The 26,216-nt window shown below is 36.8% G+C and overlaps 1 protein-coding gene across 3 annotated transcripts; it reads left to right on the top strand.

Annotated features, from left to right (window-relative positions):
* The first annotated feature begins 9 nt into the window (after positions 1-9).
* On the top strand, positions 10-18,921 carry LOC115219270. 3 transcript variants are annotated; one of them, XM_029789432.2, is made up of 9 exons: positions 10-149; positions 7,085-7,166; positions 8,053-8,249; positions 11,681-11,727; positions 12,883-12,958; positions 14,693-14,724; positions 16,221-16,288; positions 17,306-17,572; positions 18,821-18,921. In XM_029789432.2, the coding sequence occupies exons 2-9, from the start codon at positions 7,098-7,100 to the stop codon at positions 18,911-18,913; spliced, it is 849 nt and encodes a 282-aa protein (XP_029645292.1). In that variant the 5' UTR covers positions 10-149; positions 7,085-7,097; the 3' UTR covers positions 18,914-18,921. The 3 variants fall into 3 exon arrangements, with proteins under 3 accessions (XP_029645292.1, XP_036364881.1, XP_036364880.1); XM_036508988.1 differs by having other exon boundaries at positions 8,047-8,249; XM_036508987.1 differs by lacking the exon at positions 10-149 and adding an exon at positions 1,318-1,348.
* Positions 18,922-26,216: the final 7,295 nt, after the last annotated feature.

Raw genomic sequence — 26,216 nt, 5'->3', positions numbered from 1 at the left:
CTTACGATGTCTTCTATCATAGTGTGTCGCTAGTGACAGTTGTTTCCTGTAGCGGGAAATTTTGATTTTACGTTTCCTTCAAATTGCACATTTCTTGTTCAGGACTTGTTATATTTGGCTTCTTTTTTTTTCCCCAGGAGAATTGATAGGTAAGCCTCACGTTATATATATTGACCTTACCTTCTAAACAGGGGCAGCTGATGAAGGGGAATATTCCTTGTATTGTTTGTTTTTTTCGTTAGTACCTACATATAGATGGTAGGTATGTACATATATGCATGCATATGTTTTATTTATTAAATTGCTATTATATATATAGGCGATCTAATTTTGTTTTCATATTCATTTCTTATTAAGTATATTTTAGCTGTCGCGTCATTTAGTGAGGAACTGTCAAAGAAAAAAAATTAATTTTACTAATACTGCTTTGAGTTATATATATATGGCAATCTTTCGTCTCTAGTACGGAAATTGACGGAAAGGTCTACTAGAGACGAAAGATCGCCCAAAATGATTCACATCAATCAAAAGATTCTGGAACAGACCATCATTAAATTGATATCACCACATGAATTCAATTAAGTAACTATTAGGCTCCCCTCTGTCAAAGCTGTCACACTTGAAGCGAAAAGTGTGCTGTCACGTTTAAACGAAAAAGTGTCCAAATTTTTAAGAAAACATCTGGACGAGATTGTGGTTTCAGCATCCCATATAACTTCTCATAACTTTTTACTTTTTGGGAATTTTAAAAAAAGTTTTGTGAATTTGTGTTCTAGATACGGAAATTCATTCATACGATTACGCAAAAAAAAAAAAAAAAATTGTGTGCAATTTAAGGGCGATTTAGCTGTTGCTTTTAGCATATCTGTTTACTAAGTATAATTGTTTTTGACGAATTTAAATTTATTGATGTGTATAAAATTATTTTGAATACATTTCCAATAACATTATGTTAATGTTAGAGACAAAACAATTTTACAATGTGAAAAACAAACAAAACTAAACTTTGGTGTCTCAGAATAAACGGTTGCGAATGTGGAATTGTTAAAAATATTCTTTGAAGATCCGAGTCACATAATTAAATACATTACAATACAAACTGGAATAATGCGAAATAAGGTTATGACCTGTTGCATCCTCTGAAATAGACAAAGTGGGAGGATAGAATTAAATGAATTTCTGACATTTTTACATAATCGTAATTCGGTACGTTTAAAAGAGAGGATTTTTTGGAAGAAACACTGATAACGATAAGTTGCATTTTTGAAAAATCTTATTTTGCAGAATTGCCGTCTGCGTTTAAAACTGCTAAAAATAAAAGTATTTGACAGCTGGGAGGAATTATGATGTAGTCACGTCCTAAAACTCCTCTTAACTTTTTTATTTTTAATAATTTTTACAAAATTTTTTCGATTCTTTCTTCTGCATAATGGAATTGATACGATTATGCAAAAAAAAAAAAAAAATTTTCTTTTTTTCATTTGCGGTTTTAAAATACGGACAGTGCGAATCTACCATTCGTTTCTCTTTATAATTTCTATCTAATTTTTTAAATACTTCCAAATCAAAATTGCGTAAATATGTGTGCCAGAAACAGTAGTTAAAAATTAAGGAAATAGATTTTGGGGAGATCTCTTATTATGACTGACGGCGATTATATAAATATATACACACACACATACATTTTTACAGAGTTAGTTTTATATACATAAAGATCCCATATTGGTATATAATTATTATATGTACAATTACTCAATAGTCAAGATATTGGTATATATATATATATATATATATATATATGGCGATCTTACGGTTCTAGAACCAAAAACATGGGATTCCGTAAAAAAAAAAAAGCAATATATATCCATTTTACCCGAATTTATGACGGAAAAATCGGATCTTGTGAATTTTCCGAAAGTCCCCTCCCCACCCCAGGGTCGTCAGCGCGCATTTTGTTTTTTTTCACATTCGATTTCCACACACTTGTTAGCCCCCCCCCCCGGCTGATTTTTTTTTTTTGTTTTTTTTTATTTGTTCCCGGGCGAGGATCTTTATATTGACCGATATTTCGGCATATCTACACAATTGTGCTGCAAAGATGTGCTTCTTCATAACCTTGAGAGAATTAAATATTTCTTGGTGAAATTTTCTGCAGATATGCTTCAGATCGTGTAGATTCCGATTAAATTGGAACTCATTGCGAAAACTGCTTGTCCCTAAAGGAGTTTTAGAAAATTCACACCATTAGACTTTGTATATATATATATATATATATATATATGTATATTTAAGTGGGTGTATTCATATTGTTTTAATTTATCTTTATACACGCATGTACCCAACATGAAAAAACGGTTACGACGATCACAAGTATCCAAAACTTCTTCACCATTCTTCCAACTTCATTTTTTTCCCCTTAAAAAGAAAAGCTTTCGTCTACTTGGACTAGATGTACCATTGCACGGTTGTCTGTTAATGTTGTTGATGGACATGCAGCATGTCACTGGCATTTCACATATAAAGTCCGGAATTATGTGAAAAAGTATGAAGACCGCCAATTGACTGTTTTCCATAAATGCATTAAAAAAATTATTTGGAAATTATAAAGAGAAACAATTGGTAGATTCGGACTATCTGGGGGAAAAAAATGGGGTTAATGCAGTTTCGCGCCTCTCCTTGGGAGATTCCGAATATGCAAGAAACCACGTTTTCAAAATTTTAAATTCAATAAGCATAAGCATATAGATATGTGTATAAAGAGATAGATAGATATGAATGTCTTACTGGGCTCAAAACAACAGTAACACTCTTCTAAAGGACCGCAACATTTAGTTGGCAAATATATTTTATGAATAAATGGACAGGGATATTCGTAATCTCCGACATCTAAAACGTAGGAATCAGAAAAAAATTTCCCACAAAAATGCATTTTTCAAGGAGAGGTGCAAAACTGCATTAGCACCCTCTACACTTCAATTTTGAGGGTGGGGTCCCAAAAAATTTTTTTGCATAATCATATCAATTCCATTATGCAGAAGACAGAATCGGAAAAATTTTGTAAAAATTCGTAAAAATAAAAAGGTTATTAGGGGTTTTAGCACATGCTTAATTTCCATTCTTTCTCAATTTTTTTTTTTAAATTGCAGTTTTAAAATATGGACATTAGCAAAATTTTTCTGAAAATTCCAAAAAATAAAAAAGTTATGAGGGGTTATATGAGGTAAGATCGCCAGTATGCTCTGATGGATATGTAATGTCAGTGTGCATACTCGACAGTGTAAGTAACTTGAGAGAAAAGTTGGACCTAAGAAGCATCAGATGTGGTGTGCAAGAGAGACGACTGTGCTGGCATGGCCATGTAGCGAGAACGGATGTGGATAGCTATGTGAAAAAGTGCCACACCCTAGCGGTTGAGGGAACCTGTGGAAGGGGTATACCCAGGAAGACCTCGGATGAGGTGGTGAAGCATGACCTTCAAACATTGGGCTTCACCGAGGCAATGGCTAATGACTGGGACCTTTGGAAATATGCTGTGCTTGAGAAGACTCGGCAAGCAAAGTGAGACCATAACTTCGTGGCATATGCCAGGGGTGTAACCAGCCCACTTATGTGTACCTTTCCTTCATTGGACACTAAACTTTGCTTGCAAAGACCTGTTGAGGCAAGTGAAGTCGAAATCAAATTCAATGACTGGCATCCGTGCCAATGGAGCACTAAGAGTACCATCCGAGCATGATCGTTGCCAGAGCAACAAACTGGCTTGCGTGCCAGTGGCACGTAAAAAGCACCATTCGAGCAAGGTCGTTGCCAGTTCCGCAGGACTGGCTCCTTTGCAGGTGGCACATAAAAAGCACCATTTGAGCGTGGCCGTTGCATGTACTGCATGACCGGCTCTTGTGCTGGTGGCACATAAAAGCACCCTCTACACTGTCGGAGTGGTTGGAATTAGGAAGGGCATCTAGCTGTACAACCTCTGCCAGATCAGATTGGGGCCTGGTGCAGCCATCTGGTTTGCCAGATCTGTCAAATCGTCCAACCCATGCTAGCATGGAAAGCGGGCGTTAAACAATGATGATGATTGCTTGTTCTGCAATCAGTCATCCCCTACTCCTCCACTTCACCTTTTTTGCATTGTTGAGGTTGCCTACCACCCCTTTTCTCACCATTCCTTGTCTCACCTTCCCATATTCTCTTGCAACTTTTACTCACATATACCCATGGTCTGTCTACCTCATTCATTTCTATCCACTTTCTACATTGAAGGTCCTCTCTGTTATCTCATCACTATTTTTACTGCTTTCCAATTCCACCCAGTCACTCACACTCTCTTTCTCCTTCAAAATGTGAGTAGTCATGTAGCTCCTTAACAGTAAGAATCCTATTCTGCTCTGGCCCCTTCTCTCATGTTTACCTCTCCAAGCATAAAACTGCCACTAAAACTGTTGGTAGCACAAAACAGGCACCCAGTACCTGCTGTAAAGTTGTTGGCATTTGGAAGGTAGGAAGGGCACCTAGTCAAAGAAACTATGTTAAAGGAGATACTAGAGCATGATAGAATCTGATGATCCTATCAAATCAGAGTGGTGGTCTTTATTGCAATCACTTCTGAATAAAACCGAGTTTTCATCTTTCTGAGGTCAACTAAATAGAGTACAAGTCAAGTACTAGGATCAATTTCAGGTTTTGCATTTTAGTTAGAAATTCCTAGAAATAGAGAATAGCAGAATTAGTAGAGAGATGGATGAATTGTTCTGCTGAATTTAGTTGTCTTTTTGCATTCTGATTTCAAATTCTGCAGAAGTTCATAAAATATATACTCAATATAATCAATTGAGCCCTGTCCTCAAAATGGTGACCTTGCATCTCTGTTCTATTGCACCAGACCTAATGTCTTTCAAAGCTAATAATACTTCATGTTACTGCTGCTCCTTACAGACATTCTGTAATTGTTGGGTTTCATAACCTCATACACCATTAACTCTTCAGCATTTAAATCAGCCATATCTGATCCAAATATTCTACCTGTATTTTGTACAAACTGACCAGATCTAGCCTGTCATACCTTTCCTACAATGTCATTCTAAAAATAAGCAGTTACATCATTGAAATCTTGAAGCTATGAGATAATGCATGATTAACCCTTTATTCACATTGTTTTGAATTAGTCTTGAATTATCTTATAGCTTTGAGATTTCAATATGATTATTTAATTTTTGTGTGTTTTTACATTCTGAGTTTATATTCCACCAAGGTCAACTTTGCCTTCCATCCTCTTGGGGTTGATAAAATAAGTAGAGCACTCGAAATTACTGGCCTTATGCCAAAATGTGAAACCAATATGATTGTTTAATTTTAGAAAGACAATGTGAGAAACTAGATCTGGCTAGTTTGAACAGAAAATATTTGGCTTGGGTATGGCCGGTTTGATTACTAAAGGGTTAATTTGAAACAATGTGAATAAGCAAGTATTACATTTGACAGTAATCTGAATGTTAAAGAGTTAAAGCATATGAAACACTAAGAAGATTTACTTGGAATTTTCACTTATAGTGTCGTGCTCTAAGAAACCTGGAAATCACCAACTCCAGTCACTTAACTCTACTCCAATAGTTAAACCAGCACTTTATTTATTGACCTGAGAAGGATGAAAGGTATGGTTAACCTTGATAGGACTTGACCTCATAATGTAAAGGGTCTCTACATTCCGAGTTAAATTCTTACCAAAGTCAATTTTACCTTCCATCCTTATGGGTGGAATGGAGGTGGGACATTAAGTATTCAAATCGATTTGATTGACAACATCGCCCTCTCCTCACATAAATACAATGGCAATGTGTGGTCTTGTACCTATGATAGTTTCTCCCAACTCCCTTTGCTGCTATAGGCACAAGGCCTGAGATTTTGGATGATGGGACTAGTCAATTACATTGACCACAGTACTCTCAATTGGTACTTATTTTATTGACCTCCTTGAAAGGATGGAATGCAAAGTTGACCATGACAGAATTTGAACTCAGGATGTAAAGCCAGAAGAAAAGCTGTTAAGTATTTTGTTCAGCATACCAATGATTGTCTTCATTATGAAGACAGTCAGCCGACAGAATTGTTTGAAGATTGGAAAATGTGCTCAGTGGCTTTTCAGCTTTACGCTCAAATGTTGCCAAGGTCAACTTTGCCTTTCATCCTTTTGGGCTTCATAAAATAAGTACCAGTTGAGCACTGGGGTTGATTTAATTGACTAGCCTCCTCCCACCAAATTCATACCTTGTGCTTATAGTAGAAAGAATTATTATTATCAGTGACACATAAAAGGCACCCGTGCTGGTAACCCGTAAGAGGATCCCCCAGTACACTCTGTGGGGTGGTTGACGTTAAGAAGGGCATCCATCTGTAGAAACCAAAGTGGACTGGAACCCTGTGTAGCTCTACAGCTTGCCAGCTCCAATTAAACCATGTTACCCATGCTAGCATAGAAAACAGATGCATGATGGTGGTGGTAGTAGTGATGGTGATCATCATTATTATTGACTTATTCATGAATGTCAAGGTCTGTTGTCACATTTGTCTGCCTTTTTCAGTTATATCTGCTTTGTCCATGAAATCCTTATATCTGCATTTATTTGTGTTTAGCTGCAATCCTCAATCATGTTACACGTATATTATTTTTCTTAACCCTTTAGTGCTTAAACCGGCCATATCAGACCAAAATTGTCTTCCTGTTTTATGCTCAAACCAGCCAAGCTCTGACCTCTCACACCTACCCTACAAAGTCATTCTAAAAATAAACAGGGACAACATCAAAATCTCAGAGTTACAAGATGCTGTACAATTAATTAATTTAAAACAATGTAATTAAGCAGGCTTTACATTTGACAGATAAATCTGAATGCTAAAGGGTTTAACACAAAGAGAATATACCTAATACACTAAAAATTAAAAAAAAACATTGCCATTGTTATTAAGTGTTTTGTTCTGTCTTAACTGATGATAATCATTGATTCCATTACACCACAAAACAGTATAAATTACCATTGTCTCTATAAGCATTGCCATTGTATTTGTTTCTTTTCTCTTTGTCTTTTAGTTCTGAACGTAGAATGGATAATACTCTTTTGTCCCCTCATCGTCTTGTGGACCTGGATCTATCTGATTGTGATGAACACCAGGTATAGAAAAGTTTATTTTATTTGATTTTGGTAGGAATCTTTTTCCACTAACAGTAACAGAGAAAGTATAGATCTTTTTCCATTAGCTTTAGGATCACACACAAGCAACCTGGATACAATTTCTGAAATGGAAAATATCTACATTTACATTACAAAAATTTTTTTTTTTAAGATTATAAATTTACAACAAAATAAATTAAATAAAATTCTTGTTTTAATAACTGTCCCTCTGTCACACTCTAACCTCTCATTACCTAGCACTAAGCCACTTCCTCCAATGTCCCACCTCTCAAAGGATCTTTGTCTTGCAAGTTACTTGGTGACACCATCAGTGCTGGTGCCACATAAAAAACATTCAGTCCACACTGTAAAGAGGTTGGCATTTGGAAGGGCATCCAGTTGTAAAAACCATGCCAAAATAGACTTCACTGGTGCCACGTAAAAAGCACTGTCCACTCTGTAAGGTGGTTGGTGTTAGGAAGGGCATCCAGCTATAAAACCCATGCCATTTATTAATGGTTTTCCCCATTGTATTGATATGCCGTTTTCTATCATTAAGTAAACTACTGACACAGGTATGCTAGTATATATATATAAAATACACACATACACTCACACACAGAGCAGGCTTCCACAGTTTCTGTCTACCAAATTCACTCACAAGTCATTTACTATAGGATGATAGTAGAAGACATTTGCCCAAGGTGCTGTGCAGTGGGACTGAATCCCAAACCATGTGATTGCAAAGTAAGCCGCTAAAAAAACAACTGATACTTCTATTTTTAATAGCATGTGCTAATTTTTATTTGAGATAAGATATTTAACAAGCTAAAACACTGTTAATGTAATGATTGTTTTATTGTTTTGTTTTGATTTTTATGTCAAGGGTTGTGATTCTTCCAAAGAGAACAGAAAAGTTGAAATTTTTGACGTCAGTTCTCATTTGGAAACTACTTCCAACTGTGAGTCTGGTTTTCCAAATGATAAAGATTTTTCTGTATTGGAAATTACTCGCTGTGTGGAACAATCTCCTGCCAAAGTAGTTCCCACCAAGAAGCTAAGGAAGAAGTTGATGACAAAACAGTGAGTACTTTTTTTTGTTTTTGTTTTTTAAGTCCTTCTGTTGATGTATTGTGTTTAAAATAGGTTTGAAATTTTGGTGTAAAGCCAGTTATTTTGAGGTACAGGATAAGTCAATTACATCATCTCCAATGCTCAACTGGCAGCTATTTTATTGACCCTGAAAGATGAAAGTCAAAGTTGACCTTGGCAGAATTTGAACTCAGAACATTGGTGTTCAAAATGCTGCTAAGCATTTTGCCTGGCATGCTAACGATTCTACCAGCTTGCCACTTAAATAGTGTGATTGAAATTGAGTAACTTATGGGTAATCTATACTCTTTACTCTTTTACTTGTTTCAGTCATTTGACTGCTGCCATGCTGGAGCACCGCCTTTAATCAAGCAACTTGACCCTGGGATTTATAATTTTGAATTTGAATTTTTGTCTCTCAATTTTATTGATTTCTAAATTGAACCATTTCCAGGTGTTTTTATATTCTTTTACTAGTTTCAATTAGCAAATAGATGGCCTCTTGAGGCTTTGAGTGGAGCAAACTGGTGATCACCTTGAAGGAGCAAGATCAGGACTGTGTAAAAGATGGTTCCAATGCTTTAAATTTTGGTTTCTAGTAGATTTCAGCAAAATGATCAAACTGTAACATGGGGATCGGTATTATCATACAACACAATGCCTTTGACAGTAGTCTTCAGTGTTTGCTTCAAATTGCAGGTTGCTAAAATTAGTACTCTGATAATGCTCCAGTATGGATCATTCCAAGTGCAAAATCAACTGTCAGTATCACTTTTCCTGATGGGTGATTGTGGATTGTGCTTACATTCCATTCTCTGGAGTTTACTGTCCAGTAGTGGTGTGTTCATGTTTTCATCATCATCATCATCGTTTAACGTCCGCTTTCCATGCTAGCATGGGTTGGACGGTTCAACTGGGGTCTGGGGAGCCCGAAGGCTGCACCAGGCCAGTCAGATCTGGTAGTGTTTCTACAGCTGGATGCCCTTCCTAACGCCAACCACTCCGAGAGTGTAGTGGGTGATTTTATGTGCCACCGACACAGGTGCCAGACGAGGCTGGCGAACGGCCACGCTCGGATGGTGTTTTTTATGTGCCACCGACACAGGTGCCAGACGAGGCTGGCAGACGGCAACGCTCGGATGGTGTTTTTTATGTGCCACCGACACAGGTGCCAGACGAGGCTGGCGAACGGCCACGATCGGATGGTGTTTGTTACGTGCCCACAGCACGGAGGCCAGTCATCATCAGTTATTTCTTTCCAAGACCGTTTCAGTTTTGTTACCATAGCCACCCAATGATCATGTCCTTAACTGTCACCTGGTCTGCTATCAAATCTCAGATTTTTCCCCAACCATAGAAATGGTCTTGAAATTATCTCCCCTTCTTTAAAAGTCACTAAGATTTACTGCCAAGTTTTTGTCTCTGCTATTGTACTATGATGTTCATGTACATATGGATATAATTATCTATTGAATTTATCATATATGGCTGTGTGGTTAGGGAGCTTGCTTTCTAGCTACATGTTTTCGGGTTCAGTCCCACTGCGTGGCACTTTGGGTAGGTGTCTTCTGCTATAGCCCCGAGCTGACCGAAGCTTTGTGATTGAATTCGGCAGGCGGAAGTTACTGCCGTGTGTGTATATGTGCGTGTAGGTGCTTGTGCCTCTCCGAAAGAGAGAGAGAGGGAGTGTTGCATAGTGGAATTGATCTCAAATCAGCCATTGCAAAGTGAATTCTTTAACTACAACTACACTATACAAACATATTGTCAGTGGTGTTGCTGGCAGATTTTATTTTATTATTCTTTACTGGGATCCATGTAAGCTTTAGTTGTTAAAATTTATGTACAATAAACTGGTTACATTTCTACAATACTCCTATTCTTGTTTCAGTCATTTGTCAAGCAGTGATGGGGGGAGGGGGGCAGACACAGACACAAGGATACATGCACACACACATACATACATACTCAATGGGCCTTTTTCAGTTACTGACTACCAAATCAACTCACAAGGCTTTGGTCAGCTCAAGGCTATTGTAGGATACTTAACCAAGGTGCCACACAGTAGGACTGAACCCAGAATCATGTGGTTGGGAAGCAAGTTTCTTACCACACAAAAATATTTTAACAATTTTTTAATACAATTCATAATGATATTTAATTATAAAAATGTAATGTAATGGATGAAGATAGTTGGTGGAAAAGTGCCACACCCTAGCGGTTGAGGGAACCTGTGGAAGAGGCAGACCATAAAACCTGGGACGAGGTGGTGAAGCACGACCTTCGAACTTTAGGTCTCACTGAGGAAATGACTAGAGACCGAGACCTCTGGAAGTGTGCTGTGGCGCGAGAATCCTCGCAGGACAAGTGAGTCCACAACCCGTGGCCATTCTACATGGGATGGAGCCAGCCTACGTATGCAGACCTTCCCTTCTTGGGACACAAATCTACTTGTGAAGACGTGTTGAGGCAAGTGAGGATCAGAATCGAAGATCAATGGAAATTGCGGATGTGCTACCATTGCCGTGGCATGTCGAAACTCTGCTTGTGAAACCCATTGAGGCAAGTGAGGATCAGAATCGAAATCGATCAATGGAAATTGCAGATGTGTTACCAGTGCCGGTGGCAGTAAGAGAACTTTCCGTTTCGCGACCGTTGCCAGCCCGCCCCCGTTTCGGGTCCGTTGCAGCCTCTCCTGGCCCTCGTGCCGGTGGCACATAAAATGCAACATCCGTTCGTGCCGTTTGCCAGCTCTGTCTGGCACCAGTGCGGGTGGCACGTAAAAGCACCCACTACCCTCACGGAGTGGTTTGCGTTAGGAAGGGCATCCAGCCTTGAACACTGCAGATTTGACTGGGCCTGATGAAGCCTTCTGGCTTCACAGACCCCAGTAGAACCGTCCACCCATGCTAGCATGAAAAACGGACGCTAAATGATATGATGATATGATGATGATGAATGTAATTTCCTGATCATTGAATGGCTAGGAGGGTCCATCCAAATAAAATAGGAATCAAAGGGGTCCATAAGGAAAACATGGTTGAGAAACACTGACCTAAACATTTCCAGTGATGAAAATGGCAAGTGTATGCAGGTTATTTTTTAATGTCAACTATTAATACACATTCAGATCTTGGACAAATGTGAAAAAAGTTGGCCTCTACAAAAAGCTGTTCATCCTTGATGTAAAGGCTGTCTCATTAGCTCATCCAATTTTTGGTAGTTCTGGGTTCCTTTTCACTTTTGTAGAAAGAAAATCATTTATTTTAAAATATTAAATTCTTGATTAAAAAATTTTTATTTTTTGTATCACAATGTCATTTAAAATCATTGATTAGTTGTAAAATAATCCCTTTGTCTATATTATCAGTAAATTGAAGTAATTATAATGCTTGTTTTTTTCTCTTTAATGAACTTTTCAGGAATATACCAAATATTTTAGTGGATGTTATATCGCCACAATTTAAAGGTAAGTTAGTATTTCATATTTCTTGTAATGTCTTTGGTTTCACTTTGGTGTTTTTTATTATATCTTATTAGTTTCTTTGTTAAATCTCAAACAAATTATTGTAAATGAAGATGCAGGCTGTGTGGTTAAGAGGTTTGCTTCCCGACCACATGGTTTCAGGTTCAGTCTTACTGCATAGTAACGAAAGCAAGTGTCCTCTGCTATAACCCAAAGCTGACCAAAGCCTGATAAGTGAATTTTGTTGATGGAAACAGAAAGAAATTCTATTTGTGTTTATGTATACTGAGATGGCGATCTTTGTCTCTCCTTCTCTTGGCATCACATGATCATTGTAAATGAGCATCACCATCATACAAGCGATGTAATTGATTTCCAATCTGTGAAAATGTGTCTGGCTACGAGAGAATACTATCTTGCTTGATGATAGGTAGGGCATCCAGCTGAAGAAAATCTGCCTCAATGCATTCTGTCTGACCCATGCAATCACAGAAAAGTGGATGTTAAAACAATGGTGAGTTGTTGCTTCCAGTGGATTATAATTCGGATGCTTCAAACTCCAAAAGTTCAGAATATGAGATTAGTACTTGATTAGGTTGTCTATTTTCAGGTCTGGTTTGTAGTTGTTGGCAATAACTGCAACAGATTGATATGCTAAGCTTTTTAATTCTTTAAAATAGGCATACTAAAGTCACATTTTATTTCCTTAAAATATGCATACTAAAGTGACACTTTCTAGGTCCAATTGAATTGTATAAAAGATAGCAACAAGCATTCTATTTATGGCAGTTAATTTGCACTCTACCAAGTAGCTGGTGGGCAGGAAATGTTGAAAAATTACTTCAGTTTTTGAATCAATCTATTTCTTAAATTTATTTAGTAATTTGCAAATTTTTACTCTATAGATTTGACCATGTTAACTTATAAAGTTTTTATTTGTAATAACACAAAACTTCAAATACATTAAACATGTACAAACACATCATGCAGACAATTACATACTGTAAATCACTTACAACATGAGTAACAATCAAGAATTTTGGTATTTCCTAGAGAGAGAGAAAAAAAAATGATGTTGATTCTTCTACTACCTTTTCTTAACTGTATTAAATTAGATAACTCTAAATGTGAATATGACATGTGTTATTCTCTTTTCAGTTAATTTGAAACAAAAGAATACCAGTATAGAAAATAATAGCTTTGTTAAACCTGATAAAGATTATGAACCAAAAGGGTATGTTGATTTTTTTTTGATTTTTTTCAAACGCTGTCTTATAACTTGCAAAACTGCTTACCTATGGGTTTCATCTGTCTTGTTTCATGGATTGATTGCTTCCTGTTGGACTATATCATCATGCTGTGTATACTGCTAGAGTTCTCTGTGACCAATAAACTCGGGTAGCTCAATGTTCAGTTTTGTCTCTCCCACTCTTCATCTTATATATATTTCTTTACTGCCCACAAGGGGCTAAACATAGTGGGGGACAAACAAGGACAGACATAGGTATTAAGTCGATTACATCGACCCCAGTGCGTAACTGGTACTTTATTTATCGACGCCGAAAGGATGAAAGGCAAAGTTGACCTTGGTGGAATTTGAAATCAGAACGTAACGGCAGACAAAATATGACTACGCATTTCGCCCGGCGTGCTAACGTTTCTGCCAGCTCACTCTTCATCTTATATATCAACAAGCTTCTAATCACCTCCAGTAATGCCTCCAGAAGGAGAGAAAGCATTCTTCCCTCACCTTGTGCAGCCAAGCATCATTGATATATGATCTAGTTACTTTATGCTGAATCAACACTGACTCTATAAACAGGGACTTCAAAAAATCTTCTGTTGCCGTTGCACTAATCTTGTCTCCTTCAATAGCACAAGGACATATTAATTATATGTATCAAGAAAATATTATACCTTTACATTTCTGGTTATATGAAATCTTCAAGGGTTTCATACAGTCAGAAGCCCTCAAGGTTGCTACAAATGTTTGGCCTTATTTAGAACCAGAAAATTCTTTAGTCCCTAACAATTACTGGCCCTCTGCAAGTTTCAGGTGAAACCTACAATAGAGAATTATTCTCACATCTTGAACAATGCTGATGACCTAAATCACATATAAAGGCCGCTTGACTGTTTAGCACGAAGATACTCATCAATACAGTCTCACCTTAGACACGCTGTCTCCTTTCTCTGCCTTTCCAACAGCTACTACATTGGCTTCTGCTCTGAGCTGGCTGGTCTTGTGCCACTTCTATTTGGGCACTTTCAATTTATCTTTCCCATCATATTGTGCCCAACAATCTTACACTAACCTCTATACCCAGAACTTTGCATTCAATTTGTTGGCTCTCTGGAATTCTCTCCTTGCACATGTTTTACATGCAGCTGTCAACCCACAGCTGCTTTGGAAGCATATTAATTGCATCAATCTCAAGTCTCAGAGGACCTGTGTGGGGCATGAGCACAACCCATTTCATTCACATTGAGACAAAAAAATTAAAATTTGAAAGAAAGCCTTACTTACTTGTACTTGTGATGGCATTCACCCAGGGTGGGTTGAACCAGCTTCTTCTCTGGTCCTGTTGGCATCACGAACCATAGCTGCCCACGCTCGACAGTCCTGTGCGAGGTCACTGGAGATAGTGAGCCATTCACGGTTCCATCTGCACAGACCGACCACTTGCGGACCTGAGAGTTCAGAAAGGTCCTCCTTTATCGTCGTTGCCCAGGTCTTCAGCTGCCCACCCATGCGTTTGTGCCAGTTGGGAAGTGGAGGTGGGAGGGGGACATCGCGAATCAGCTCACCCTCTGGACGCCGGGCTGCATGATCAAACCACCTTAAGTGCCATTGTAGAAGCACCGAAAGGAAGGGCCGGAGATTCAGAGAAGAAAGCCTGGGGTTTAAAAAGTTGCTTTTGAAATGGTGCTATTTCTATATTGACTTTGTTCACTTTATTTTTTTCAGTGCAAAATCATCATCAAAACCTCAAAAGAAAGGTAGGCTTTCATTCTACTTTAGCTGTTATTTGCTATCTTCATTGGTTTAGGCCAAGTAATTTCATTATAAATTAACTAAGATTTTAATGTAAATTATATAAGACAGTAATTTGAAACTGAAAAAGACAGCAGCATTAGTATAAAGGCTCCTGTCACCTGTTAATTCATAGATATATGATATTATTCTTATCTGTGTCTTTATCTTTTAAATTTCAAACTGGGGTTTATAATGTCTACTATCAAGTGGAAACGTGATGTACCATCACATTTCCAATGAAGAGCTGTGTGCACGCATGCATCAGCATGCAGCCTCCCACCACATGTTGGTAAGGACATGTCCTCCACCTCCCATCAGATCAGATCATGCTATCATGCCCTTGTTCCTATTTGACACAGCAGCTGCAGGCTGGAAGCAGCCCCAAGGCAGACCCTGTCCCAGGTGGTTGGATGTGATTAAGGAAGGTCTCCAGAGGCTCGATGTCACCTTAGAGTATGCAAACATACTACACCTATACTCAGCCAAGCATACTGTGTGAATACTGCTACAGTATAGCTCTATCCTAATGCCCTAATGTGGATATTTCATTAAGGAAAGTATATAAGCCAGCACTTAATAAAAGTTACCAGTAGATTCTTTTGTATCAAAGAATTGTGATAAAATATTAAAAATAAAGTTGGCTTTTTTTTCCAATCACTGGCGGGGTATACATTTTTCTGGAAAGTTGTAGTGGAGCCTTGGGGAAAAATAGGTTAGGAAACACTGATTTAATTTTGCTCTTCTGAATAACAAGGGCTAACAGTTTATATCCCATTACTGTCATTATATTATGCTATGTTCATAGTAAAACCCATAATTCTTGCTAGTTCTGTTCACTTAGCAATTACACATTGCTCTCCATTATGACTAAGTAATTTGATAAATTGGGGGGCAAAGTTCAAATTGACCTTTAAGAAAATATGCTATTTAACTGACAGCTCATCATGGATTCAGAAAGAAATATCATTTAACTATTTAATGTTTTAAAAATTAGGAAAAGCTGCCCTACACAGTCTGTTAATAGTGCAGAATAAAAAATAAAATTAAAGCTACCAGAGATGTGTTATCTTTGTTGCAGTGTGTTGTTTTATAAAAGAGATAAAAATACTGGGAAAGAGATAGTTCATTGATGAGGCATTAAAATTTCATTATGTGGGTAATATTTTCATCTAAGATGTTACATCTTATTCTCCAAGTGCTTCAATTCTGTGTAGTTCATATATTTACAGATTGCTGACAATTATTAATAGTTTTCTCCATTGTGTTGATGTGTCATTTTCTATCATTAATAAAACTGTCAGCATTTTTGTGGGGGTCATGGGTATGCTAGTAATTATAAGTATAAGCTTATAATTATTATTTACCAAAAGATATATTTATAATTGTGTATGCCTTCGTTTATACATCCATTATGTGTTTAAGTACTAGAATATGTTTTAAAAAAGTTTTCTGCTTTCAGGAAGAGTCATTCCATCACGATACATGCAGTCTGCTCAGAATTTCAGAACTCGAACACCTACAAAGAAGGCATGTTTTTTTTTTTTTCACCTTTCTTTCTTTTTCGAAAAGACTGTTACAAAACATATCTGTGCAAAAAAAGCATACTGTGTGGAGACTGTTTGCTACGGTATAGCACTATTCTACTCTGGTGCCCCATGTGGATATTTCTTTAAAGAAAAAAAAAATCAGGCAATGAAGTAGGTGTGAGGAGTGTGATATTGCATCTGTGTGAACCATGGGAAAGTTGGGGGGAAGTAAGTGACTTACAATGTTGAATGGAAAGCATTCAACTGTTTCACATCACATGTAAACTTAAAGAGTACTCAAGCATTTAAGGCATCAGCTGATATGGATGTAGACAGTTATATACAGAAGTGCTGATCACTTAAAATGGATGGAACTTGTAGAAGAGGGAGACCCAGGAAGACATGAAACAGTGTTGAATGCTGATCTCAAGACACTGAGCCTTATGAAGGAGGTGACTAAGAACCAAGATATCTGGCACATTGCTATACTCAAGAAGATCTGTCAACTGCAGCAGAATTGATACTGGTATTGATGTTGCATTAAAAGAACCTAATACACTCTGTGGAGTGGTTGATGTTAGGAAGGGCATCCATCCATAGAAACCATACCAGAACAGACTTGTGGTTTAAATGGATGAATGCTGAATGAAAGATACCAAGTGGGGGATGCCCATAGTAGATGGTGTATGGAAGTAGTGAGGGCAGATCTCAAGATATTGGGCCTCACAAAATAAATGATATTGGATTGAGATTAATAAGGATTTGCTGATAGCATACCTGTCCAATACCAGCATGTTGACATAAATGTAAGCTGTTCAATCTGGTCATCTTTAACATAAAACGAGTAGAACATTTGGGCCAGATTAAATGCCAATGAGTTAAATATTTGCCCTTCATCCTTCTAGAATGAATGAAATAATTTTAAAAGCATAGGATCGATATATCTCCTTTATAAAATTTTAATTAATGCTTACGTCATTTTTTTAATAAGTAACTGGGTGTTTTTTTTTTCTTTCAGGAATCCAAAAGTGGTCATAATATGACTCTGACTGAAACAAATAGTGTGTCATCTGAAGAACTCAGTGTGCTGTCAGGAAATAGTAACAACAACTGTAACAATCAACTAGAAAGAACAGCAGAGAAGAATCCAATTACAGTTTCACTCGACTCAAAGAGAACAAAAAAGTGGGGAAGACTGAGTCTAAGCAAACGTCGACTCCAAACAAAGACGATCTTCCTTTACCCTATTCAGATGCATCCACAATTATTCAAGATATGTCAACATGTAAGATCCTTCACTAATCCATATTGCATTTTTGGTTTAGTTTTGGTAGATCAGATCAATTATGATGCTATATGAGGCCAACATTTGTCTTTCAAATATTTTACCTCAAAATCTTATAAAATCTGTAAATGCTTGTACCTAATTGTAATACAGAATTATTTCTAATTCAAGTCACAAATTCTCTCTCTCATTCCTTTCTATTCCTTTCTACATTGTTTCTTCTTTCTTGCTCATGTTTGCTCTCTCTCTCTTTTCCTCTTTTGTTTATTTCTGGTTCTTTCTTTTGTTCTTCTTATATCATTCCTTTTTCTTCTCATCTTAAACTCCAAATATATTTTATAAACTATCCCCATGTAATTCAGAAACTTACTTCCTGACCATATACGTAGTTTCAAGTCCACTCCTACTGCGCAGTACGTCAGTTGACCAAATTCTTGTGAATGGATTTGGTAGACAGAAACTGAAAGAAGACCATTATATGTTTGTGTGTGTGTGTGTGTGTATATATATATATCAGTCGCCATGATTGTTAGCCACTACACACATTTTTTTCTCTCCTTGTTTTTTCTGTATCCCTTTCTGTAGAAGAGCGTAGGCTCGAAACGTAAAAGACTTTTTCTATTCCTAAGCGTTGTACTAATACATCTGTTTGTTTTGTACACCACCTATCTTCGTCTTTTGTTTTTTTCGTAAACTCTCCCTATATATATATATATATATATATATATAAAAATAAGCATTAGGAAAAGCATCCAGCCATAGGAACCTTACTAAAGCAGACACTGGTGCATAATGCAGTATATAAGAATCTGTTTTTGTTATTAAAAAAAATAACTTTAGCTATTTTTTCTTCAAGAAACTGGGTGAGGTGAAGCTTTAAATTTTTAGAACGGGCCAAGTTGTGTTAAATATAAAGGGATACAAAAGTATGAATAGACTTAGTATCACTAGTAAGTAAGCTTAATAAAACTTAGTTTAGAGTGTTGGAAGCTTAACCCATTAACATTTAACCCAACTAAAATATTCTACCTGTTTTATATTCAAACTGGTCAGATTCAGCCTGTCACACTTACCCTATAATGTCATTCTAAAAGTAAACAAACACAAAAATCTTGAAGCTAAGAGATCATACAAAATTAATTTAGAACTAACTGAATATATAAACATTATGTCTGACAGTAATCTGAATGCTAAAGGGTTTAAAGTCTACTTCTGAAACTGTATGAATTGATCTTTCTATGTTACTAGGGTCTGAAGGACCTAAACTCAGTTGTCGCAGAGATATTTTCAAAACTACCAAGAACAAGGAAGCTTTACTGCCACTGGAGGATCCTGAAGTAAATAAAGAAGTAATATTTTTCTCTTATTTCTTAATTCTGATATATCTTTTTTAGTTTATTTTGATATCATCTTCATCATTTAACATCCATTTTCTCATGCTGGCATGGGTTAGATGGTTTGACAGGAGCTGGTAAGCCAAAGGCCTGCACCAAGCTCCACTCTTTTTTAGCATGGTTTTTACGGCTGGATGCCCTTCCACTTTACAGAGGGGACTGGGTGCATTTTACATGGCACCAGCACTAGTAAGGTCTGTTTGGCAGACTTTTATGGCTGGATGCCCTTCCTAATGCCAACCACCTTAAAGAGTGAACTGGATCCCTTTTGAGCTGTGTGGTTGAGAAGCTTGATTCCTAACCATTTCTAATGTTCAGTCCTATTGTGCAGTACTTTAGGCAAGTATTCTTTTACTATGACTCCAGGCAGACTAACCAAAAAGCCCTGTGAGTAGATTTGGTAGATAGAAAGTGGAAGAAGTCCACCATCTATGTGTGCGTTTCTGTGTACTCTTATTCTGACGTCACATGATGTTATAAACAAGCATCATTATCATCATACAAGCAGTGTTGTTTGCTTTCAGTCTATAGTGAGAAACACATCTGGGCATTGAAGATTATTACCTTGCCTGGAAACAATTGAGGGTTGATGACTGGAAGGGTGTCCATCTGTAAAAAAAAAACCTACCTTGAAGAATTGTGTCTGAAGCATGCAAGCATAGAAAAATGGGTGTTAAATAATGATCAATATTTGAAAAAGAGAAATGGTAAATAGGGTGGCTATGGTATAATTGTTATTATCATGCAGTTCAAATTATAACTTAGCAAGTCAGAGGGTATCAACTGACTGAATTGATTGCATATCAACCAAATAACCAAAGGTTTGACAGTCAATACCCTACAAATGTTGGCATGCTGAGTTAAAGATCAATACACTAAACACTGAAATGGCTCTGTCCACCCAAATTTGGCATGGTAAACTGGATCAGTAATGTATAATTGATGTATGTTTCATTAACCTGTAATATTGAGTTAAAATCTTTTTGTAAATATAATTTTGAAAGATGAACCTTATCTAGGCTGGCTTGCGAGCTGGCAAAAACGTTAGCACGCCAGGCGAAATGCTTAGCGGTATTTTGTCTGCCGCTACATTCTGAGTTCAAATTTCGCCGAGGGCGACTTTGCCTTTCATCCTTTCAGGGTCGATTAAATAAGTACCAGTTACGCACTGGGGTCGATATAATCGACTTAATCCGTTTGTCTGTCCTTGTTTGTCCTCTCTGTGTTTAGCCCCTTGTGGGTAGTAAAGAAATAGATACACTTATGATTCACAATTCTTCAGGTAGTGCTACTGTAATTCAATAAGTTTTGGGATTCTTGCAAGTATATTTTGAAAATGATTTGTGATAGGCTTTGTTTTCTGTAAGTATTATATCAGGAGATTATTTAAATTTTACTATTGATTTTTAAATAGAATTATTAGATTTTTTAAAATGTAGTTTATACTCAAAATATATAATTTTTTCCTTCATGATTTTAATGCAAGTATATTAATTATATGCATATTTACATGCATGCAAATATTTATTTAATTTTTTTCATTCAATGATATTTTTAGCAAAAAGCACCTCTCAACCAGATAGAAGTGGATATTTTATACACCAATTACATCCAAACACTTTATCTTGATAAAATGGTGCAGAAAGCAATTCAGAAGAGAGAAGCTGATGCGGCAGTAAGTAGTTATATAACTGCACACTTTATTTATTTATTTATTGATATAGGTATGGAAGCTACTGGACATAGGTTCATAGAAATACAAGTTAATGCATATGATGAGAGAAAGGAGGATATTGGGGTTATGACATACAAGACAACTAAGAGTTTGTATGAGACAACCTATTGCAAGCCACAGACCAGATCTGTGGATGGTGGAACAAGCTCCCAGCCAGACAAGTTGGCATGGCATTAGAATAGAACACCAGACAGAGCTGTGAAAGTTAAACTACTGAGAGATGATGGAAGTAAGAGGTTTGCTAAGAATTTGCAAAGGATTAGAGGTGGATTGCATAAGGCAAGGTATTGGCACAGTTTGAGATGTCATTAGGGAAATGTGTTAACTGAAAAGTGGCACCCTTGCCATCACTAACACACACAAGAAAGAAGCCTGTAATTGTTATTCCAAGAGATTACAGAATGTTGGGAGAATGTGTGGTGATAGAGAGGGACTACTCAAAGTAGACCAACAGAGGGACCAGCTATTGAAGCAGATAGCTGTACATTTGAAAGCACAGTTAAGGATGTAAAGGTAGGAAAAGCAACTAGACCAGGAATAGTTGCTGAGATGCTACAAATATCCATCTAAGTAGGATGAATTGTAGTCATTATCACAGTCAGGCAGGTAGTCCAAGGTAGTGTCATACCCTGCGACTGGTGTAGCAGTATAATTACCGATTGTTACAAAGGCAATGGAACTGCGCAAGGCAAGCAACAACAGAGGTGCTGAATTGATAGATTGGGTTATTAAAGTAACAGAAAGACTTATAGCAAACTGCATAATCTTATTATATTAGAATTTGTATTAAAAAATTCTTAAAATATTTTGTGCATTGTAGAAATAAACCAATTTATTGCACATACTTTTTAACAATATAATCTTATATGGACCCCAGCTGAGAATCACTGCTCTATACCTGGCATTCATTGAGCTGGAGGTCAGTGTTCTGAATGCATAGTAAAAACTGTTTGTGGAGTCATTACCTCATCACCATTTATGTCTATTTTTCCAATATGGCATGGGTTGAATGGTTTGACCAGAGCTGGCAAGCCAGAGAGCTGCACCAGGTTCCAGTCTGATTTGGGATGGTTTCTATGGCTGGATGCCCTTCCTAATGCCAACCACTTTGCAGTGTGTGGTGCTGGATGCTTTTAAAGTGGCACCACATGAGCGCTCTAATATGATACTTGCACAGGACTCTGGCAGACCAATACTCTTCACCAGGGGGAGTGGCCCTAACACTTCTGCTGTGGAGTACAGGTTTTTTTGAGTACAACAAAGTACCAGGTATCTCAGTCCTTTGTCATCTCATCTGAAAGGTTCAGCAATCTGAGGTCATCCTTCAGTAATTCATCCCATGTCAATTTGAGTGTCCTTCTTTTGTGTGTTCCGTCTACAAAAGATTGGCACTTCTTTATAGAGCTTATCAATGAAGGGATTTCCTCTTCAAGTGAAGGGCAGATGGTATGGTGCTTGTGTACAAGGTGCAATGTTGCATGATAGCAAAACACGGGTATTGAATGCAGGGTATGTGTAAAGGTTGGAAGGTAGTGAGACATGTATACTCTATTGTGTGTGCAAGAACGATGGAGTGTAAAAGAGCTGAGAGAAAAAACTGGGTATGAGAAAGCTGATCTGGCTATACCCAACAAAAGATATGTAAAAAGGTATCAAAACACTATAAGAGAGAAACACACCTTAATTTGCTCAATTCCTCTAACTATAAAAAAGCTACTACAGAATAGGAAAAGCTGCAAATAGTGGCATTACTATAAAATAAATACAATGTCTTAAGAAGTATTTGTGGAACCTCATGGATTATGTGAATTACCATTCTCACATAAAAGAATGGCTATCATTTTTTTATGTCCTTTTTACCATACTGGCCTAGGTTGGAAAGGTCATCATTTATCTACATCAGTTTTTATTCAGAGTTACTTCCCTTGATTTTTTTTTAATACACCCACTACTAGAGAAAATTTTACGCGCAGAAGACTAGAGACGCAGCTTCTGTTAGTTCTCTTTGAGAGTTACTTCCCTTCTATGGTTACTTTACTGGTAGTAGCGATTTCTGTGCTTTGTGAGTACTAAACAGTCACCTGTTGTATGGCTTGATCTACCAAGGTCCTTTGCCATCAGGCCTAGAATGTCATTATTTTCAGAAAAGCATTCACAGATCAGTTTATAGCATGGACAGGTTGCATTTTCTGCTACCAATACTACAGTGGTCAGCACAAGAAAATATCAAGCGGCTCTTTTGTGTTCTCTCTTTTACTTGTTTCAGTCATTTGACTGTGGCCATGCTGGAGCATCGACCCCAGGACTTATTCTTTGTAAGCCTAGTACTTATTCTATCGATCTCTTTTGCCGAACCGCTAAGTTACGGGGACGTAAACACACCAGTATCGGTTGTCAAGCGATGTTGGGGGGACAAACAAAAACACACAAACATATATATATATATGCATACATATATACGACGGGCTTCTTTCAGTTTCCTTCTACCAAATCCACTCACAAGACTTTGGTCGGCCCGAGGCTATAGTAGAAGACACTTGCCCAAGGTGCCACGCAGTGGGACTGAACCATGTGGTTGGTAAGCAAGGTACTTACTACACAGCCACTCCTGCGTGTTCCTTTATTTTCGTATTACAACTACTTTTTAGCATAGGGTGGGAACATGTTATTGTGCTACCACAGCGCTTGAGAGACTAAAGATTCCCCATTATTTTCTATGGTCTTTATTCTTACTATTCATGGGTCAGTTTGGCGTGCACATTTTAGGCTGGATCTCATTGCTTCAATTGAAGATCCATGCATCTCCATGATGTAGGGAGGAGTTTAGCTACCAAAAGGTTCAAAAAGGACTGAAGGTTTGAAGGGTTATCTCTGTCCTAGTTTTACAGAGATAACCTGAGTGTTGCTGTCTAGAGCTTCACTATACACATTCACACATTCTATGTTGTGACCAAGAAAAACATTTCCTTAAGGAAAATACATTTTTATTCTGTGCAATGAATGGTCTGTCAGTTACTGGTCTTCTGTGGTCAGCATTGTTGATCAGTGCTATGGACACAAATTCAACATTCTGTGGAATTTTACCATAACATAAAATGTAAAGTCTCACCGAGTTCTATGGTAATAGAGATAATGTGATTTATTATTTCTTCACAATCTCCATGTATTTTAATTTTATATTCTACTTCATTTTATGGGTTTTTTTTAATCGTTTTTGGTAGAGATGTTTTCATATTGTATGAATAAACCCTTCAGTGTTAGTATTTGCCCTATATTTAGTATTGGCCATAAAGGGACTTTTACCTATTATCTTAGCATGATATTTTGTGGTCTTATTTCTTTTTTTTTTTTTTAATAACTTCAATTATTTCTCTATCCACTCTATCTCTGTTTTAAATTTGTTGGAAGAAAGTTTGAGCATCGTGTATTGTTTGGAGTAAATGTTTTACATTATTTACTTTAGCCCCCCTCTACATTCTATTTTCAAATCTTTACTGGGAACAGCATTGCTTTCCAGCATGCAAAGATTAATAAATGAAATACATGTCATATATTAGTCATTTATATAACTATTCACCTCTCCTACAATACATTACCTTGTGCTGTTATCCATTTACATTGTATATGTGTATTGTTTATGTTTATTATTATAGTTTTGTTTCATGAACAAGTCTTTGTATCGTGTGATTTTTTTCTGTTAATCATAATTTGTCAATCCACATTGTTTAAAATACTTAACAGAGGCAGATTCAAGATTTATGTTACTTGACTCAATCTGATAGTGAGAAAGAGTTAGATTTACATCTGCAACTGAGAAAAATAAATCACAATAAGCTGGTTACCCGTTTAGGTGAACTTCAGGTATGTATGTAACTTCATACACATGGATATGCACAATTTTATATTTTTATAGGGTGATTCTATATAAATGTAGGACAGGCATGAAACTCACCATCTCAGATTTTACTAAATTTTTACCAGTTGTTCCTATCAGTAAGAACAGAAAAAGTGCAAAATTTCAGACACCAACTCCCAACAGTTCAAAAGTTAGGAGGATTTGAAATTTGGCCATCTTCAAGTACCATTCAAATAGCCAGGTTGAATGGTACTTTCTTGACACTCTGAATTCTTTGGCAATTCTTCTTACAGACCAAGAATTTGGAACCAAAGTCAAGATCTGAAGTTTTTGCTTTTGGCCAGCACTTTTAATTTTTTCCTTCATACACTGCAACCAAGTAATCTAGATCATTTGCTTTTGACTGTGTCTCTTTGCCAATGTTCACTTGTTTTCCTTCTTGAAGACCGGAATCATTGACTTTTAGCACACAAGCAAGTTTCTTTGCAACTGCACCTTTAACTTCCACAATCAGCTGTACCTTTATGACCTTTGTGAGAACAGAATTTGAAGAAGAAAAACAGGAAGTGACAATTTCCTCTGACTGCTGTGTTTACTGTGATTGTGGTTGGAAAATATCAAATGAGTGGCTCAACTTGGTGGTTTGAAATTTTTGAGGTCTTGAGAGTACCATTGAGATTTTTCACACACAAGTAAAAGATTATGTCCAGTTTATGTGCTAAAAGTTTTAACCCTTTCGTTACTATATTTCTGACCAAAATACACCCCTCATGAGTTTCAATTAAATTCTAAAATAATCATGAATTTAGGCTTGTTTCATTAAATAACTGTAACTTTTTTACTTATCAACATATTAATGTGATATTTGGAACATAATTAAAGAAAGGGTTCTTAATCAATTCTATTGCATAACTTTTGTCTCAAAGTGACTTTAATTACAGGTAAATCCAGGTAAATTGAGCAAAAGGTAAAAATATTATAATTTTAAATTGAGCAAAAGGTAAAAAATTAAAATTTTGTGTAAACATCACTATAGAAAATGAATCATCAGCTAATATTCAAATGGGTATGCAACAAAATTTTGATAAAGAAGAATTGTGCACATCACTAGATCATCAGTTGAATTTAATGCACAACAGGTGTAACCATAAAGGTGGAATAAAGTGAAATACTGGAATCCACCTCAAGTTTGAACGAACTAAAGAAATCGGTCAAAAAATAATATACGGCCCTGGTTATGGTATGGAATGATAAATTCCAGACCACATCGTTCCCTAGGCCATGTTGACTAACATTATTTTCTCTGTATAAAAACTAAATCCACGCAGTACCCAGTATTTGCTTCACAAATTTTCCGAAATTTGATCCCGATTTGTGTTTGTTTACAATCTACGTAAGTTTGTTTCCGCATTGATCGCTTCATACAATAACTTCCAGACCACATCGTACCCTAAGCCATGCTGACTAACATTAGTTTCTCTGTATAAAAACTAAATCCACAACAGTACCCAGTATTTGCTTCACAAATTTTCCAAACTTTGAACCCCCATTTTGTGTTTGTTTACAATCTGCGTAAGTTTGTTTCCGAAGTGATCGCTTCAAACTAGCATACTGAAAAAAATAAAAGTCTAATGGCTTCACTTCCTAAGAAAGGCTATA

This window comes from Octopus sinensis, linkage group LG14 (genome assembly GCF_006345805.1).
Source record: "Octopus sinensis linkage group LG14, ASM634580v1, whole genome shotgun sequence".
NCBI classification, from domain to species: domain Eukaryota; kingdom Metazoa; phylum Mollusca; class Cephalopoda; order Octopoda; family Octopodidae; genus Octopus; species Octopus sinensis.
The sequence above is the reverse complement of the archived record's forward strand: the minus strand, read 5'-3'. Positions and strand labels throughout refer to the sequence as shown.